The sequence below is a fragment of the Poecilia formosa genome, unplaced genomic scaffold (assembly GCF_000485575.1).
Source record: "Poecilia formosa unplaced genomic scaffold, Poecilia_formosa-5.1.2 Scaffold22, whole genome shotgun sequence".
In the NCBI taxonomy this organism is placed as follows: domain Eukaryota; kingdom Metazoa; phylum Chordata; class Actinopteri; order Cyprinodontiformes; family Poeciliidae; genus Poecilia; species Poecilia formosa.
Window position 1 is genome coordinate 1,496,724 of NW_006799961.1, and position 18,106 is coordinate 1,514,829.

Sequence of the window (18,106 nt, forward strand, 5' to 3'; positions counted from 1 at the left end):
TTTTTTTTTTTTTTTTTTTTTTCACAAAAGCTGTAGTTTTTTCAACACTGCCCAATCAATTGTTTATGTGGTTTTTGAAGCTTGTTTTTTAATTATATGATTTTTAACATTTAATATGCCATCTAGTGCCTGTGGAGTCTGACTCGATTTATTTTTCTTGTTGTTCTTTTAGAATTTGTCTGAGCATTGCACAGGCTGACCACAGGATAAACTTTATTATATGTAGTTTCAGTCCAGGGAAAATGGCAAACGGTCTTCTTTTTTTTTTTTCTTCCTTGGTGTGAAATTATGGACTCTAAAGTGTGGGAAGATCCTTGTGACCCTTCTCAGATTAACAGGCAATATAAATTGCTTCTTTAAGATGATTGCTGATGTCCTGTCTACTGCCTCAACATAAAACTGAATGTGCTACACCAGAAATCTGTTAGAAGTTTTTATTTTTTTCTTCAAATAGGCGTGGCAACCCCTAATGATAATCTGTTAATCGAGTACATTTAAATAACAGCAGCCGGCTTATTTGTTAACATGCAATATCTAGCTGCTGTTTTTGTCATTTTAATTATAATTCGTGCTAATGCAAATATTTAATCACACATTCTTTCTTTTACTCCCTTCAAGCTTTTGTAATTGTATTCTGTCTGGATATTTAGGGTTGGGATGATGCTAGTATTTTATCTTAAAGTACTTAATGGTGTGTATAAAATTAAATTTTCTTCATTTTATGCAACCCTACTCTTTCCTTTCAAATGAGGCTTCTGTTGAGGGTCAAAGGTTATTGATCATCAAAGAGATGGGGGCTTCGCATGGTTGGGCTTTTGGGAAGAAGAACTTTGTTTGCTCAGTGTTTTCTCCAAATGCATGCATGGATTTTCTGCAGGTCCTCTGGCATCCTGACACAGTCCAGATCAGGTTGATCTGGACTGTGCTGTCAGTGCACATTCTAACTACATGTGCAATTGACTCAAGAATCCACATATCTTGAGGGCACACTCACTCAAAAGGCCACCTGAGGTGAAAACCAATTTCAAAGACAAAGAATACCACTGTTGGCTTTGAAATGCCTAAGAATGAGAGGCGTTTTGTATTTTAACAATAATTACACTGAGGTTTACAGCAATTTCTCATTGAGTCACACAAGTTGACAGACTGTACGGTTGTTTGTCTTTTTTTTTTCTTTTCCGTCAGCTCTCTTGAGGGCATGTGCTGATGGAGGTGCCAATCAACTTCATAACATCACCGCTGGAGATCGTGACAAGTGAGTTAGCCTTAGTTTCACATTTGAATAAGTTAATTAGTGTTTTGACTCGCACGCCTAACTTTGTGCATAACAGTGTGTTTTGGAAAACTGCCAGGAAACGGAGAAGCTTTTCTCTCTGCATGTCTGGAAACTCGAACAGCTGCAGCTTCCAAACCACATTGTGCATCTAAAGCCGTTATCTGGCTGCATGTCTATGATTGTTTAATGGATTTCTGTGCTCCAGGTGAATAAATGTGCCCCGTTTATATGTGAGTGCAGGGTGTGTTTCTGATAAAGTAGCATAGGTTGGCAATTTGCAGGAGCATTTTTTTTTTTTTTTACGGCTAATGGAGGGCTGCTGTCAGGACAGAGATGGATCTGGGGATCACTGGGTCCCTGAAGTGTCGAGACTTTCACATTAACACCCAGAGTGTGAGCATGGAGTGTGTGTGCTTTTCATCAGGGTGCGAATGGGATGTTAGATGTGTCTGTGTTTGTCTCACTGTGTGCATGTCCTTGCAATTCTACAGCTGTAACAACCACTTGAAGCTGTTGACATTGGAGGTAAGGACATGTTTGCCAAGTGTCATTATTTAGTACAATTATGTCCCTTTTTTTTCTTTTTTTTTTACTAAACAAATTTATGTAATCATTGAATCTGCAGTGGAAATTTAAAGCTCTGAAATGTTGTTCTTGATAAATTATTGTAAAATCTGAATATGTCTAGGCACATACTAAAATAATGATCAACTTTCTACTCATTTTTTATAGTATATTCATCAATGTATAAGTAGTTAAAATTACAAAAGTATACAAGTTAACCATGTCGTCAGTATTTGTGGATTTTAACAAGAAATGTTGAAGGCTAAAAGTTTAACATGATAAATGGAGAAACATAGTTATTGGAACTTTATTTGAAATCACATTTTTTCTTCAGCAATTCAACAGAGAAACAGTGCCATCAGACAATTGCTTTCTATAATAATTGTGTTCTAACCACGGAAAGTATAATTGCGTATTATAAAACTGAGAAATGGCTTTTTCAGTTGGGGATCAGGGCCAATTGTTTTGAATGACAATTATATTTTAGCAATTTGTGGTAGAAATTGACTCTTGTTAAGACGATAGCAATGGCTTTATTATTAGTTAGCAGCCAAAGCTCAACCAACATTTTTCAATTTAAGTCATTTTCATTTTTAGTCTACAATCAGATTTGGGGATTTTGGTTTATGTCAATAACAATTAAATGTTTTTATTTCAAAGTATTTTTAATTTTTTTGATAAACCAATCCCTGTCAAATAGACAATACCTTCATGATTCAGGATCCTGGCAATTAGAATGTAAACCCTCGACATTGTGAATGCCTTTGGCGAAAAAAAATTTCTGGTGATGAAAATTTGCCTCTAAATTTGTACAGTTTGAAACACAATTTCAACTATATTCTTAGAAATAAATCACCAATACATTTAATATTTAGAATCTTGTGTTTAGAGAGTGAAGAAGAAAGCCATGGCGAACTGACAACATCCACTCAAAACACTGGAAAAAAGGCTTCAGCTGAGATTTGAACCAGAGTTTTTGATGCTGTGAAGCGATAGTGGAAATCACCACAGCGGTGCACACTTTTTACCTCTCAATCAAGAGGCCCAATTTAAGATCATTAGAGGTGCAATTATGTGAAGTTACTGGTCAAAAATCACTTTGTGCCTTGTGCTAATCTTAAAGAGAGGTCCACTTTAATTACCTGAAGCACCATTGTAATGTTTTTCTGGGTATTTTGCTATGAAATGCTTCTTTTGATGCATAATTTATGTCCGTATATATCTGTATGTACTTTAAGTATGCTAAACAAAAAAGGTCACAGCATTTAGAGGATTGCGGGTTCAACATTTTTACCTTCACATGAAGTATTTTCACAAATAACGCTATAGAGCTTCACACATCAATTTTACCTCTCTAAGTCCCAACTTTATAAAGAAAAAGTCTGTGTGCTGTAAGTTAATTCCATACGAGGAGAAAGTTGTTTTTTTTTTTGTTTTTTTTTTTACAACCAAATAACTTAAATTTACTGCATTACATGCTTTCAAAAAAAGTAAATGACGGAAAGCCTTATGGGGGAAAATAATAATGGCCTTAATTAGTGAAGTGTGGATAGGGGTGCATTTGACCCCATTTGTGGATATTCAAGTAGGAACAAAAAGAAAAAAAAAAAGAGGATAATAAAAATTCTTGCTCAGTCTCCACAGAGCGTTCTGCTGTCACCAGAACAGAGTGGGTGGACGGCATCCCGCTGTTAAAAGAAAGGTGCCACGTAATTTTCTGTCAAAACAACATTAATGGTAGACATTAGGGATGTAGAGTGGAGGGTGTGCTGTAGGCTAAGGCTTTCTGCTTTCACGATCAGTCAAGTGACAATGATTCCACTTCACATTGTGGTGGTGTTAAAAGAAATATGGCATATTTTTGAACCACATAAAGACTGCACCCCACTTATTATTTAAGAAGTCTGGCTCAGTGTATATATATATATATTGATATATATATATATATAGAGAGAGAGATATAAAGGATATAACATACTCACACTATGCATTTGAGATTATGGATTAATGGTTTTCCTCTTGACACTTTTGCCTTCTTCAATCTCAAGTTGTTGTTTTTTTTTGTTTTTTTTTTACTTTATTTAGGTGCTGCAAAATTCTGTTCTTGAGTATTTACTCAGCCAATATGTTTTTCATTTTTCATTTTTTTTCATGTCTACTTAAAGATGTGCTTCTTTTCTAAATAACTTATTTCTTCAAGTTGTTCAAGTTGTATGCTATTTTCTCTTATGAAAGCAAACTGTGGAAAAATTTTCAGCACTTTAATCTAGTATTGCAAACCGATCCACCTTTTAAAATGGAACTAAAATTGTAACTTTAGTGTAATTGGTATGCGGTGACAGAACTGAAAATAACAGCAATCTATGCCATGCACTTGTTTTTAAAAATAAATCTCTTCGATTATTTTCACTTTTTTAGCAAAACGACTGTGCGACAGCAATGTAAAGCTAACTGCATGTACTGAACCTGAGCTAAATTTGCTTTTATTGAAGCTCATAACTTTTTCATTAGAGCTGCATCCTCAAGCTCTCCTGTAAAATGTCACCGAGTATTATCCCAGCTTCAAATGAAAATTGTATTTTGCCTAATTTGTGCATTTTATCTAATCTTCTGAGTGTATAAGTCAAAAGATGGATGAGCATGGAGGAGATCTTTCCTGAATGTCAGAGGAGGTAATTGTGTGCGGGCAGAGTTTATAGCACTTCCAGCTGTGGGCATGTGTGTGCGCGCAGTTTGACGGAGTTGCAAACATAAGCGAATATGATTGTGTCAGTATTTGACTAAGCGCGAGTCTGAGAGGAAGAGGCTTTCTGAGCACAGTTGTGTCAGCATATTATTGTGTATGTATCAGGGCTTGGAGCAGATAATGCTGTCAGCTTTAGCAAATGAAGTTGTCAAGCCCAAGGCTTCTTATTTCATGAGAGTTAGAGCTGAAGAAAAATCTCAGACTGACTTGCTGTTGGTTTGTCTTTGCACCACATTTGGCGTTCATGTGTTGAATGACAAATATACTTCCTTTGTTTACCTATTAAGCAGGGACCTGTGAACATTGTGTGGTGACGACTGAAGTTTTGAAAGAACCCTGCTTGCTGGGTTGTAAAGTGTTGTTTCAGATGGGCAATTATGAATTATGAAGTTGTATTGGAATAATTATACAAGCTCATCTTCCTTCAAGACAGGAACCCTTTGAAATAGGCAAGATCAGGTTTGTATTCGACACACATACGAATGCAATGTAACTTACAAGTCCCAATAATAACATGTTATTGAACTGCATACATTTACAAAAGGGCTTAGTAAGTACCTTTCTAGAGCGATCATACCCATTAAGCGCCACAGACGTCAATTACAATTACCAACAGAAAGAAAAATCAATCTCTAATTCTACACTCATAGTTAAACTCCCTTGTGCATTGTTCAAACTCGCAACATGTCAGCCGTCTGCACAAATTAGATATAGGATTTATGCGGTAAACCGTCTCCCGACTATTGTGAATGACTTAATAAAAATTGTAAGTTTGTTGGCATGTGTTCTGCTCCATAGAAGGTGTTGTACAACTGTGGTTGATGCTTGTCACTGATCCATCAACTGGCTGCAGCTTTTCACATTCATCATTGTACATTCTACCTTATTGGTTCAGTTGGTCCCTTAGATATGAGGCGTTGTCTAAAAATAATATTTGTGTGACATTGTGCTTCCTACTGAAAACTGAAGTAACATACTGTATACCCTGTTGTGTCAAACTAGCATTAGTCTCTTGAACATTTACTCTATATCAATGTAGACGTTTTTGTGTTGTTTAAAGAGGATTGGATTCCTATTTGCAGTGAGTGTTTGTGCGTGTTGTGCTATGCTTTCGTTTAATATCCTGTGTTAAATTTACTAGTGTACAAAATCTAAAACACAATTACAACTCTTCTTTTCCAAATTATGACTGACAGATGCACTTAAAGAACACGATATATGAGATGTAGCTGTAAAGAGGGGAATATGTTGACTGCGTGTGGTTATTGGATTCCAAAAACCAAGCAAAACAAAGAGTGACGCCACACCTTCTCTTATCTATTTGATCACCAAGGCAGTGTTGGAGGGAAAGCCTTATGATGGGGCTGCTGGGGCTAATTAGAAGAAATACCCAACGAATTACAAGTTCTGCCAAAGTCTAATCTAATAATGTACCATGAACACACATGAATACTAGCATCTATGTGAATGTTGAATTATTTATTCTTGAGCTAAAAACAAACATAAGAACAATGAGTCCTGAAGGGGGACACCAGAAAGAGTTCTGTTTGTTTTTGTTTTATGAAGTGGAGTTGTGTGGGGTACTTGAGTGGTCAGTCGCTCAGCAGTTAAAGTAATCCTAGTGTTGAAAATAAGTGAAGAACTCTCCTGAGGGAGGCGAGTTAAAAGCTTCTCAGCACAGGGACAAACGACAGATCAAAATTTCATGATCCAACTTCTTTCAGTTTCAGATTCTGATTTTGAATCCCAAAATAACAACTGCAAGACCGTAGGATTGAATTATCAAAGACGACACAACGTATTTATCGGAAGAGTAGAGAGGAGGATACATAGGGAAGCTACAAAAAATTATAAATGGACTCGATGATGTAACAGAAAGCACTCTGTGTCTACTTTTTACTTGTAAACAATTTACATTCTAGTCAAACAAAAACTGAGTCCTGTACCTTTAATATCTGCCCAGAAGCTTCAATAAGGATATGACGCTTATTGGTATAACGTGAGGTTGGAATTAAGCAGCTTTGTTGACCATTGCTGTCATGTACGGAGCCAGAACAGGAGAGTTCATCTATATACCAAAAGAGGTGAATTAATGTGTTGGTTTGGAGGGATCAGATTCCCAGGTTGATTACCACCTGGGTACAACTCTGTTTGAATCTCTCTGTTCAGCTGATGTTTGAAAAAGGCTTCAATATAAGATACTTTTTTTCTCACTGGCATGGATTCCTTTCACTCAGAATTGAGTGACCCTTTTCAGGGTTTTTTTTTTTTTTAACCCACTGATGCTGTTCATTAGGGAAACTTCTGCTTCCCACTTCCTTTTTGCTCTCAAAACCTTAAAATCTTACCCTTTCTGTCATTGTGAAGTACATTTCCATCCATTTATAGCACCTCCAAGAGACAAGAATAGGGCATTCCTCTGGAGGAACCGAAAGATAGCTCTTTCCATTCTTCCATTTATGCCTCAACTCTCACTACCTGACTAAGATGTTAGGAACAGGCAGGTGTTTGGAAAAGCAATGTGATATTCTACCATATTACAAAAAAAAAAAACATTACTTGCAAGTCTAAAAATGCTGGACAGTAGTATTTTTAGACTTTAGTAGGGGAAGTACATTATCATTTCTAATTTGCCTTAATAGCTGCAATTCATCTGAGCCAGAGAGCTAAATTTGTCCAACTGCATTGGTTTAGGATTGTTTTGTATATGAGCTGTAATTGTGGTTTTCAAAGTCCTTCATCTACCACTTCATTGTCTTTTCCCTTTTGATTGGGGGAAAATGGAGTGATAGGAGAGATGCAATCAGAGGCATATTTTTTCCATTATTGAAAAGGACATCACAAATGAAGTGTTTTTCATATAATACTTGGAAAAAAATGACAATTATGTGGACATACAGTTTGAAGCAGAGGTTTGCATATACTTCTCATAGGGATAAATACCTTTAATATTTTTGGGCTTTTTTTTTTAACAGTGCATTTGGATTTTGGTGGACTGATTTTGCAAAGTACAACTTTATTCATTTAGCAAATACAAAAAGCATGGTGTGCAACTTTGAATTTATTGTGGATTTTCGGTAATCCATGGAGGGTCAAAGACATGTACAGACAAGTTCAAACATCCCCATTAAAAATCTCTTCAGTCATATCTTGTTAAGAAACCCTGTTTTATTTTTTTGCAGTTTCACTGATGTTCAGAGATATGAGAAAATTAGTTATTAGACAAAAAATAGTTCAATCATTGGGAGAGCGTGGAGGATGGAATGAAAAAAAATTTGAAAGATGAAAAAGTTTTGTTTTAGGGAAAATGAGGGGGAAAAAGTTAACAAGGAAGACGCAGGGGTAGAAATAGACAAATGCAGACTGATAGACAAATAGACACACACTCGCGTACATACACGGGCAAAGACAGACAAAGGTCACACTGCCATCCCCGCCACCGGTGCTCAGACAAACTGCTAGTAAAATGCTCTATTTCCCATCCAAATTAAACTGTCAGTTAATATTAATGTGAAAGTGAAGACTGTCAGCCAACGCAAGATGCGTACACACAAACACAAATGCAAACAGCTTTTACGCCCAAACCACACGGACACAAATGCAGAATTTCGAATCTCGCCTGGTCAATTACTGGCAGCCGAATGTGGCATGCACGCAGGTCACAAAGAGGTCTGTGCGATGCGAGTGTGTGTTGCGTTTCGTGTCTGTGCGCTGGTGCACAGCTTTGATCAAACCCGGTGACACATCTCCTCCCATCAGTCACATGAAGGTTATTTCTGAATGAAGATGCAGTTGTGGCACTCTATTTAATAAAACAAGTCAGAAAAACTGCCTGTGTGCGTATCTACACATTTGCTGCTATTTTGTGCATATTATAGAAGTGTGTGTGATCACATTCTCTTTAAATGAGCCTCCGTGAGGGAGAGAGATTTGCAGCTGTAATCATGTGTTTCTTCAATTTTGGTGGAGTTGTATCTTTAAGCATGATTTTTTTATTTATTTATTTATTTTTATTTTTTGAGTGGGTTTATTTTGTGCACATGTGTGGCAGCTGATTACATGCAATTCTGGTTGTGTTTGTCTCGGTGTATCTTGTTGGAGCAAATGGGAATGCAGAATAAGGGAGGTAGAGAATAATCCTCATGTATCTCTTTCTTCAGCCGACCGGAACGTAGCTTTCGCGGCTTGCTGCGAAGCACTCACAAACAAACGCACACAAACAGAATACCCAGCCGACCGTAAAATCGTAATGTCAGACCTGTTAATGCCTTCAGATAGCAGCAACTGTAGCCCTGCATGCTCTTACCCCATAACCACAAATGCACACGCAAACATAAATGTAATAAACAGAGACCTATCTCTCTTTTTTCTTTTTCTTTTTTTTTTTTTTTTTTCGGCATAATACTCTGTTGTGAGGAGTATCCTAGAATTTTGCCTCTTCTTACTAATAGAATTGACTGGAAATATGAATTCCTTTATCCTGGTAATTCTTAAGATCTCAAAGCAAAGATCACTTTGGTTTTTCCTTCTTTGGCACTTTAATAACAAGCAATGACTCTTAAAGAGTTACAGGTATGTGATTGTTTTCCATATATATGTAAATCATAAAACTGACCATCTTTAGGACAGTTTTCATTGCAGTTAATTGTCAGTCCTAAAAAGCTTTGATATTTATTGTCCACTGTAAGCATTATTTGCCATTTAATCACATAAACTGAGGAAACAGATAATTTTAATGACTATCTTACCCAATTTTACAATTACAGTTGAAAAATTGTAGTTGCTACTTGAAAGTTGCCAGCTCTACTTTCACGTAGAGCTAGCAACTATACACACATCACTTACTGCATCATCCAATTTCTCATTCTGAATTGAACTGACAACTTATAGTATCTCTCACTGTCAACAAGTGATGCTTTAATATAATATAATATAATATTTGTAGATGTTTGTTTTTTAACCACCGTAAGCAAACTACGAATTTTATTGTTGGATCTAAAAATACCAATGACTCATCTCTGGCTATGAGTAATTTTACTTTATTTTTGAATAATTTTTAACTTTTTTGTTGTGTTTTTCAGATTTTTATTCCTTAACTACTTCATGCATTGTGACTGGGTTGATTTTCTTGCCCTTTTATTTATTGTTCTGTCCAGTCTCTCAGCTCTCTATTTTAACTTCATAGATGGATTTTATTAGGCATAAATAAAATATGTGAATGTGTGACTGGTAAGCCTTTAATTATGGACACATTTCAATAATATGATGACAAACCCAATCATTAGTCCACATATGTAACTTTGAAAAACATACAATAAACATTTTGCATTCCTTCCTATCCTTCATTTGCTCACTGAAGTGTTTATAAACTAAAAACTCCAATAGTATCGCCCATCATTGTCAAAAGAATACTTGTATGAATGGGGGGAAAAAAAAAAAAAAAACTTCTAATAAAACTCGTTTAACCTTGTTTTCCCCAGCTATTCCACGCTATATTTCTATGTGTGAGAGACAGACCGCAATAGACACACGTCTGTTTATTACAGTGTTTGTGACTAATGAGCAAATTTACCCCCAAGCCTGTAATTACTCTGCAGTGTTGATCTGTTTGAGTTTTTCAGGCCCTATGTACCTAATTATAGGAGCATAAACATAAACTTTTTTTGCTTCTGGATGCTGCCATGTTTGCTTTGCTGTGCTTTTCCATCAATCTTTACATCTGCCGCAAGCCCTGTGAGCTTGACGGGGCCAGGCTCAGCGCCACAGAGAATCACCCTGTCACTTTCCATGTCTCGGCGTCTTCCCCCGGCGGCGTCACTCTTCTCCCTCGCTGCACAGATCAAAGAACTGACACATGCCCCAATGTTGTCTCTCCCCTTCTCCCTTATATCTCTGACTTGCACTCTTTCTCGATCTTAACCCTTTACCTCTGTCACTCACCATCTCTTTCTGTCCTTACATCCAGCTTTCTTCCTGACTACATCAGTGGGGATTTTGATTCCATCACACCAGAGGTTAAAGCTTTCTATGCAGACAAGGTGAGTGGATCAAAACTTCCGCACACAGTTGTGCATGTAGAAGCAGTGAAACTTTGAGCAGTCACACAGCCGGACTGGGGATAAAGGACCTCCTAATATGCTGTCTGTTTCCTTTTAAATATAGTTTCTGAGGTCTGAAAAACCTTCACATTACTACTTTTTATTAACTCAAAACACAATGCTGGCCACATATTTTGGCACACATGGTAGAAATGTACTTTAAAATAAATGTATATTTCACTGCAGTAGCATATTCTCATATAGTCTGAAATATTTTGGAAAAAATTTTAACTTTTAATTTGAGAACCTTTTTTTTTTTTTTTTCCATTTTAACGTTTTACCAACCTTACAATGGTGCCACCAAATTTATTTTTTGTCCGTATAAGTTTAAGTAGCTGAATCAAACGTACAGATTCCAACTCAAGATTTGCGCAGACAAGAGATTTTAAATTTCATTACTGACTCGGCAATCTGTCCTTTTAGCTACTTACACTAATTGTGTTGGGGTGTTATGATTTAGCAAAATGTCTTTCTTGTCCTAAATCGAACAAAAAGAGAGAGAGAAATACTGATAGGATGGAGAGAATTTACTGTATGTAACCTTCTTCATTTTTAATTTAAGACCACCAAACCTATAATTTCATGTGCTCACTTTTTTTTTGTGAGCTAATGTAAAAGTATTAAATAACTTACATTGTAATAATACAACTATGTCAATGTAGCGGTGTGAATTTACTGTGCAGATACTTGACTAGTAAGGTCATTTTAATTAGTCTGAAAAGACCTTACAGCAGCCATCTTCATCTTTTGTGGCCAGTTTTTTTTTTTTTTAATTATGAATTAAACATAACAGGAACAAAAGATTTTCCGAAGGATCCGCTAGTTAGATTCTACATCTTAGTCTTCACTGCCTTCTTTTCCTATACTGTGGAGACAAAAAGTATCCAAGGTTAAAAAAGAAAATGCAAATCAATCTTTGAGGTGGTCTTCCCATTGTTTTTAGTCAGTGGAATGTCAAGCTACAGGCTCGATTCAATAAATTATTAATACAGGGGAAATCAGTCAAGCATATACGCTTGCCTCCGAGAAAAAGAAATACAAAGCCTGTGTGGTCTTTGTGCTGTGTCACTCTATGCATTACTGGTGCAGATCTAAAACTTAAATATGCATGCATATTCTCATTTACACATGCTCACAACCTGCACACACACACACACACACACACACACACACACACACACCTCCAGATGACAGATTTTGGGATTTCTTCAGCTTTGCCACTCTTTTTCCCCTCATCTGTCTCTATCACTAGTAGTAGACCGTTTTCAGAAATATCACACAGGTTGTGTAAAAAAAGAGAAAAAAAAAGAGCAATGCCTTTTTTTGAGAGAGAGAGAACAGACTGTTATGGTAATGCTTTTGAAGCAGAACAATTGAAAAGTTTGAGGCGTTCCTTCAGAGATTTGCCGCAAACGGTGAATAATTCTGCATAAATGGAAAGGAGAGAGAACAGAAAGGCAGCCACTAGGGAGGGGGAGACAATGAGAAAGCAGGGATGGAAAAATGATGGAAGGAGGAGGGGAGTGAAGGTTGGATGGATGTGATCAAACGGAGTGCGGCGAGCAAGTTTTGTGTGAACTCGATGTTGCATGTGTGTGCCAGTGATATGAGGAAGACGGCGCAGCATTTTAGAAGCAAAGTGACTCTGTGGAGAGAAGAAGAGATGGAATGGGGGAAAAAGCCAGAGCCTGGTTGTTTACCTAGATGTTGTAGTTTAAGGCCACTGACTGGAACCTCTACATTATTCAACAACACAACCCGCGGGAAGCTAGACAGCACTAAAACACTGATTTATACCTCTCTCCATGTCTGCTTCCCTTTCTGTTTTCTTTCCTTTGTTCTGCTTTTCCTTATCTCTCCCTTGGTTTTCCCTTTACTGTCTGTGTTGTGGTACAAATATCGAATCATGTTTTGTTGCTCTCGTGTGTGTTTTAATTTGTCATTGTGTCCATAGGGGTGCGAGCTCATAGAAACAGCTGACCAGGATCTAACCGACTACACCAAATGTCTTGTAAAAATGCTGGAAGAGATACGGAGACGAAAGCTGCAGGTAAACTACACGCTGCTCCATTTCAGGCATGCTTTTCATCCTGCTCCAGTTTCCAAATGACAACAGCTCTTTTTTTTTTTAAAGAAATTTCTCAAATATGTCTTATTTACACTTTATTTAACTTGAGCTGGGTGTTTGTGGATCGTCGGATAAACTGTCTGCTGCCTCTAGTCGCAAAGAGAACCATATTGTTTTCATCAAGCCATAAAATGCTTGCCTTTTCTTTTCTAGAAACAAAAGACACAGTGTGTCTTTTTCCGCAATGTCACTTCTTCAGATTTTTACAATAGTTGTAGACTGTTTCTGATAATTATGTAAAAAACCATTGCCTATTCTGTGGTCCATTTAAAACGGTGAAATAGCCCTTTAGGAGATTCTAACTTTAGGGTTGCATGGTGCACGTCAATATTTTCATACAGTACTTGTCATGTCTCGCCTGCCACTGTTCCCAAAATGCTGTAACACAAAAAAGAAAAAAAAAGTGGTGGAAGCTACTTGATTTCTTATGTAAACAAGCAATGTCAGCCAGCCAAAAATCAATTTTTAGAATATTAATCCACATCGTTAACACAACAGGACAACAAAAAACTACTGGTTTTCTCACTTTAAATAAGTCTTAAGCATACAGCAAGATATTTACGCACCACATATAAATAAACACATAACTTCTTGTTTTTTTATGACTATTATTTTGTGGCACTTTTAGCCACAGCATTAATGACAGACTGAAAAGAAATGGGAAAGGAGAAAGACACTCAACAGAGTTTTTGAGGTTGGGATTTGGACCCGACGAATAGCACTCAGGACAAACAGCCTCTGCATATCCCCACTTTATTCTCTCATTAATCTCTGAGATCAATTCAGATAAAACTTTCTCTCACTTTCTTTTCTTGCTGTCCGCAAATTTAATATTAATATGCCTTTAAACAAAGCTGGAAAAAGTGGAAAGTAACGTTGTGACTTTGAGAGATTAAACCAAACCTGAGTTCATTAATGGCCTGCCAGTGGATGTATATTTCAACCCACCTAAAGCACACGGCTTCTTTGTGTCAAATAATGGGGAAACTGACCAAGATATCAGAATTACAGATCTCTGTATGTCTGGTTTAACATTGGATTCCAATTTGTCAAATGTTTTAAGTTGCCACATTCATTTGTTCATGTAATTATACACACGGACATCATAGGTATGTCTCACCATCATATTATTCGGGAAGGTGAAAGGTTTTCTTTCCCTTCCTGATGCAGATAATTGGTGGAAAATATCTGTATCAACCTCTCAGCAAAAGCAAAATATATGTTCAATCAGTGTCTCCAGTGAGACAAGTTCAGTACAAACATCGTCTTAAAGGCCACTCAGGAATACAGAGACAAGAATTTTCCTTTTGGACGCATTTCTTGTACTCTGATTAAACCAAAACTGAATTGTCTAGCCTGTTACGATTGTTACTTTTAGAAGGAAAAAGGGGGGAAATTGCATGCCTTAGAACCCGATCCCTGCTTAAAATGCAAAGATGGCAATCTTATGTTTCGTGGAAGTTTTTTTTTTGCATTAAGTACTGGACCACTTCCCAAGATAGATGGCCTCACAAGGAAATGGTAGTTTGTACTCACTTTACCAGACAATGTCATGCTGACAGAAGTTAGCTGTTTTGCGAGACCGACATCAGTCTGATGAGAAACATTGTGGAGTTTCAATCTGATATAACACCTTTTGTCAGACAGCAGTCACAAAGTGCTTCACAGTAAACTTAGTAAAATAAATAAGAAAAAAATCAGTGAACAATGAAAGGGACATTTAAGAAATACAATAACATAGTTCTATATACTCTTCTCATATCATTAATTTACAGTTTTAAGTCTTATAAAGATTAATTGCAAAAACATCAAGTTTTAAGCTGTACGGACATTTAACGGTCGGGGAAGTTGACTATTTACCGCCGTTGCTTAACGCCATCGAAAATCTTCCTATGTTACATTGTTGTCGTTATTGATCCAATACCACGAATCCTTGGTAAAAACAAGTAGGCTATGCTGTCCTCCTTTCTGTCTGAATGTTTAGTGCCCTGAAGTGAAGCTTTCAGTCCTCTATGTGCGAAAGAAATGATGTTCAGGGGTCAGAAGCGTCGGACTGTGTTTTACCAATGGCAAATTCCTGCTGGGATATGTGGGTGTATGGGTAATAAAAGAACGTGAGTCTTTTGGAAGAAAAAAATACCAAAGCTCACTCAACATTTCCTGGAGAAATAAGGTTTGAGAAATATCATTAAAATAACATTAGGTGCACTTACACCTACATATAAAACCCAAAGGGGCTTTTGACTCTTCTAAAATACAATATTTGACATATTCTGGTTTTACTTACTGCCGTAAGCTGCAAGACAACAGAGCCTCGTGTCCAGCCGGATGCTGCATATTTACGCAGTGATCAGCCATAAGATGTCTTGGGTCTTGTTTTCTTTTCCCCCACTTTTTTCTCCTCTTTGGTTTATTATATATCCTTTTTTTTTTATTTTCTCCCTTATCACAGTAAGCACCATGTTGAGTGCTACCCCAATCACTGCAGAGTGTCCCAATCACTTCACATTTCTAAGCTAATGAAAGACAAAGGGAAGTTTTTTTTTTTTTAGTTTGACTGTTTGCAAAAGATAGGAAGTTGACAAAATGCTTCTCTTTTTTTTATCATTTGCTGCTGACAGATCTTTTTTCGTCAGATTTTTCCTTCTTACCCTTTACTACTCATACTTGAACTTTAGCTCTCTTTAGTACCCAAAATAGGACTAGAACAGCTGAACTTCTCTAAGAATTTAAGTGAATGCATTGTCACATTCCTTTTCTGTTCACCTTTGCGAATTTCAATCCACTTAACCCTTTTAAGAGAATGAAATATTTCAGTGAAATAATAGGATTTTAAAATCCCCGGGAATCGTGTCGGAGGATTATCGTGGATTTAGGTGCTTTTTCTTTGGAATGTGTGTACCTTGGCTGCAGGTACTTATCTCTTTAATACCGTGCCTGTGCTTTGGAAATGGCTGTTTTTTTTGTGTCTGTGCTTACAGTGAGGCAGCACCCTGTGTTTTAATTTTCTGCTATGATCTGTTCATTTTCCAACGATTCTCTCCGTTGATCTCACAGGCCTCTTTCTGCTTGATCCGACTCCTTCAGCCGGGCAAAACGGAGAAAAGCTGATTCTGTACACCCTGCTTGTTGAAGTGTTCTTTGTTCTTTCATAAATACCATTCCTTGCCCTGGTTTGTGGGTTGATTTTAGTGAACAAATACAAAGAAGAAATAAACAAACAAGCTCAGATTTTTAAATAATGCCCATTACAAATGATAAAAGGGCAAAATGTATTTTGTGCTTTTCTCTTCACTCAAAGCACCTTACATTAGGGCCACATTTACCCAGTTGCACCCAATAACGTGCATCTATTCTGATACGCAGACCAGTGTTTAGTGCCTTGCCCAGGGGCTCATCAACATATGACTGGGAGCTCACAGCTTTTGGATTGCAAGCCAACCACTCTACTGAGCCACTGTCCCGCGTTGTTGTTTCCAAACGCCAGTAAAATGCAAGTAAAGTGAAGATTGAGCTAATTATTTGTTGAAACTTGAGGCCCAATGCACAATGTCTTTCTCTCTGTCTTTCTTTGTCACCCTGTCTCTATTCATTCTCATGAGAAGCTGTGTTTATAGCTTTTCTCTCGTAGCTGTGTGAATTTTTTTGAGCAACTTTACATCTATTTTAAATGAAGCTAAAATTAAACGGTAAACTCTATTTACTCCTGTTTAACTGGCACTCCCCTAAAGGCTTTGGTGCTTAGGGGTTTGGAAATTGCTGTGAGCTTTGCAGGAGCTAAATTAGGACTGCACAATATTAGGAAATAATGATGATAAAAGTGGTGATGAATTCATCTTTTTCTCACCAATATCTTTCTCGCATGTCATGCTTTCAGCGCAGCAGGCATTTCATCCCAAAGGGTCCTTTGCAGTATCAATATTGCATTGACAATATACATTCAACTGATTTTGGTCCATAGTGACACAATAGCATCACACATTTACTGTAGATTTGTCAGTTTGGTGACCATGGAGGCAATTGGAGTGAACTCTTTCATATCCTCAAGAAACCAGTAGATTTTATTAGTGACTTTGTGATTTTGTTCTGCTGAAAGTGCCCATAATATATGCACACTGGTTGGTTGCTAACGCTCAATGCAAATTTAATTAATTCTAACAGTATCTTGTTTCTTGAAAATTTGTATTTTCCATTAAAAGTAATGGAAATTGAAATTATTTTTTTAAACCCTCCCACCGACACTCAGCTCTTAAAATCACAGTCATTTTCAACACAAGAAATGACAAATGAACTCAGCTTTTCTGAGGCAAAAACATCAGCTGTGATTCATTCTGCAATAGACCCGAAGCCAAACCCAACAATCCCAATTTACAACATTACTGTTAACCCACACATAACTCCCTAGAAGTTCAGGAGTTACTCGTGTCACTATTTCCATACGGGGAATTGAAAAGATGCCAGTTCATAAACACTTGCTTCTCCTTTTAACATGTAAGGTCCCATAAGAATTGTTTGGGTTATGCTGTGCTATGAGGCATTGCTCTTTTTTCAATCATTGCACACATCTTATTAGTGGCACTGGAGAAATGGGGGAAAATAACAAAGAGCACACATGTAGCCTCTGTGTAAGAGGCACAGAGCAGTTTGCCTTGGTCTCTAGATTACATACAGGCTAATGACATGCTATGCATTCGTATTTAGAGAAATATTCCTAACTGGGGCAGCCGTGGATATTCACATTTGAAAAAAAACATTCAGATTTATTAGTTTTTAGTGTTTCACAGTAGTAAGGAACACAAAGAGTAAAAGGAAAATATCTCTCACAGCATCACACTATCACCAGTAACTTAAATCTTTGATTCATCACACCAGACACAATTTCCCATTCTGTTATTGTTTAATTATGCTAGTCCTTTGTTAACTCTACATTTCCTCGTCTTTCCTGACAGAAGTAGCAACTGGTGTGGTCTTCTGCACCAGTTGCCGCTTCTGTCTTGAAGATTTAATGTGTTGTGCCTTCAGTGATGGCACTCCACCTACTTTTATTGCAATGAGTGGTTATTAAAGGTCTTATTGTTGTTTTGTCATTTTGAACGAGTATGTCCGTTCGTCTTTGAGCTCTGACATTATCAAGGCATTTTTTCCCCCCACTATACCGCTACACACTGGATATTTTCTCTGTTTTTCACTGTTGTCTTGAAACCCAAGTGAGATTTGTGAATAAAGATCCCAGTAGATGAGTCAAACAAGGTCATCTGTCCTCAAACCACCATGGCACATTCAAATTAACTCAA

General features: G+C 37.1%; 1 protein-coding gene across 2 annotated transcripts in view; it reads left to right on the forward strand.

Annotated features, from left to right (window-relative positions):
• Positions 1 to 14,494, forward strand: part of LOC103135277 (thiamin pyrophosphokinase 1-like) — a 39,897-nt gene extending 25,403 nt beyond the window's left edge. For both annotated transcript variants that reach the window (XM_016669385.1, XM_016669384.1), the window contains 3 exons: positions 1,186 to 1,255; positions 10,552 to 10,624; positions 12,639 to 14,494. In XM_016669385.1, the coding sequence (XP_016524871.1) occupies positions 1,186 to 1,255; positions 10,552 to 10,624; positions 12,639 to 12,794 (299 nt within the window). In that variant the 3' untranslated portion in view covers positions 12,795 to 14,494. The remainder of the gene's footprint in view (positions 1 to 1,185; positions 1,256 to 10,551; positions 10,625 to 12,638) is intronic.
• The last annotated feature ends 3,612 nt before the right edge of the window (positions 14,495 to 18,106 follow it).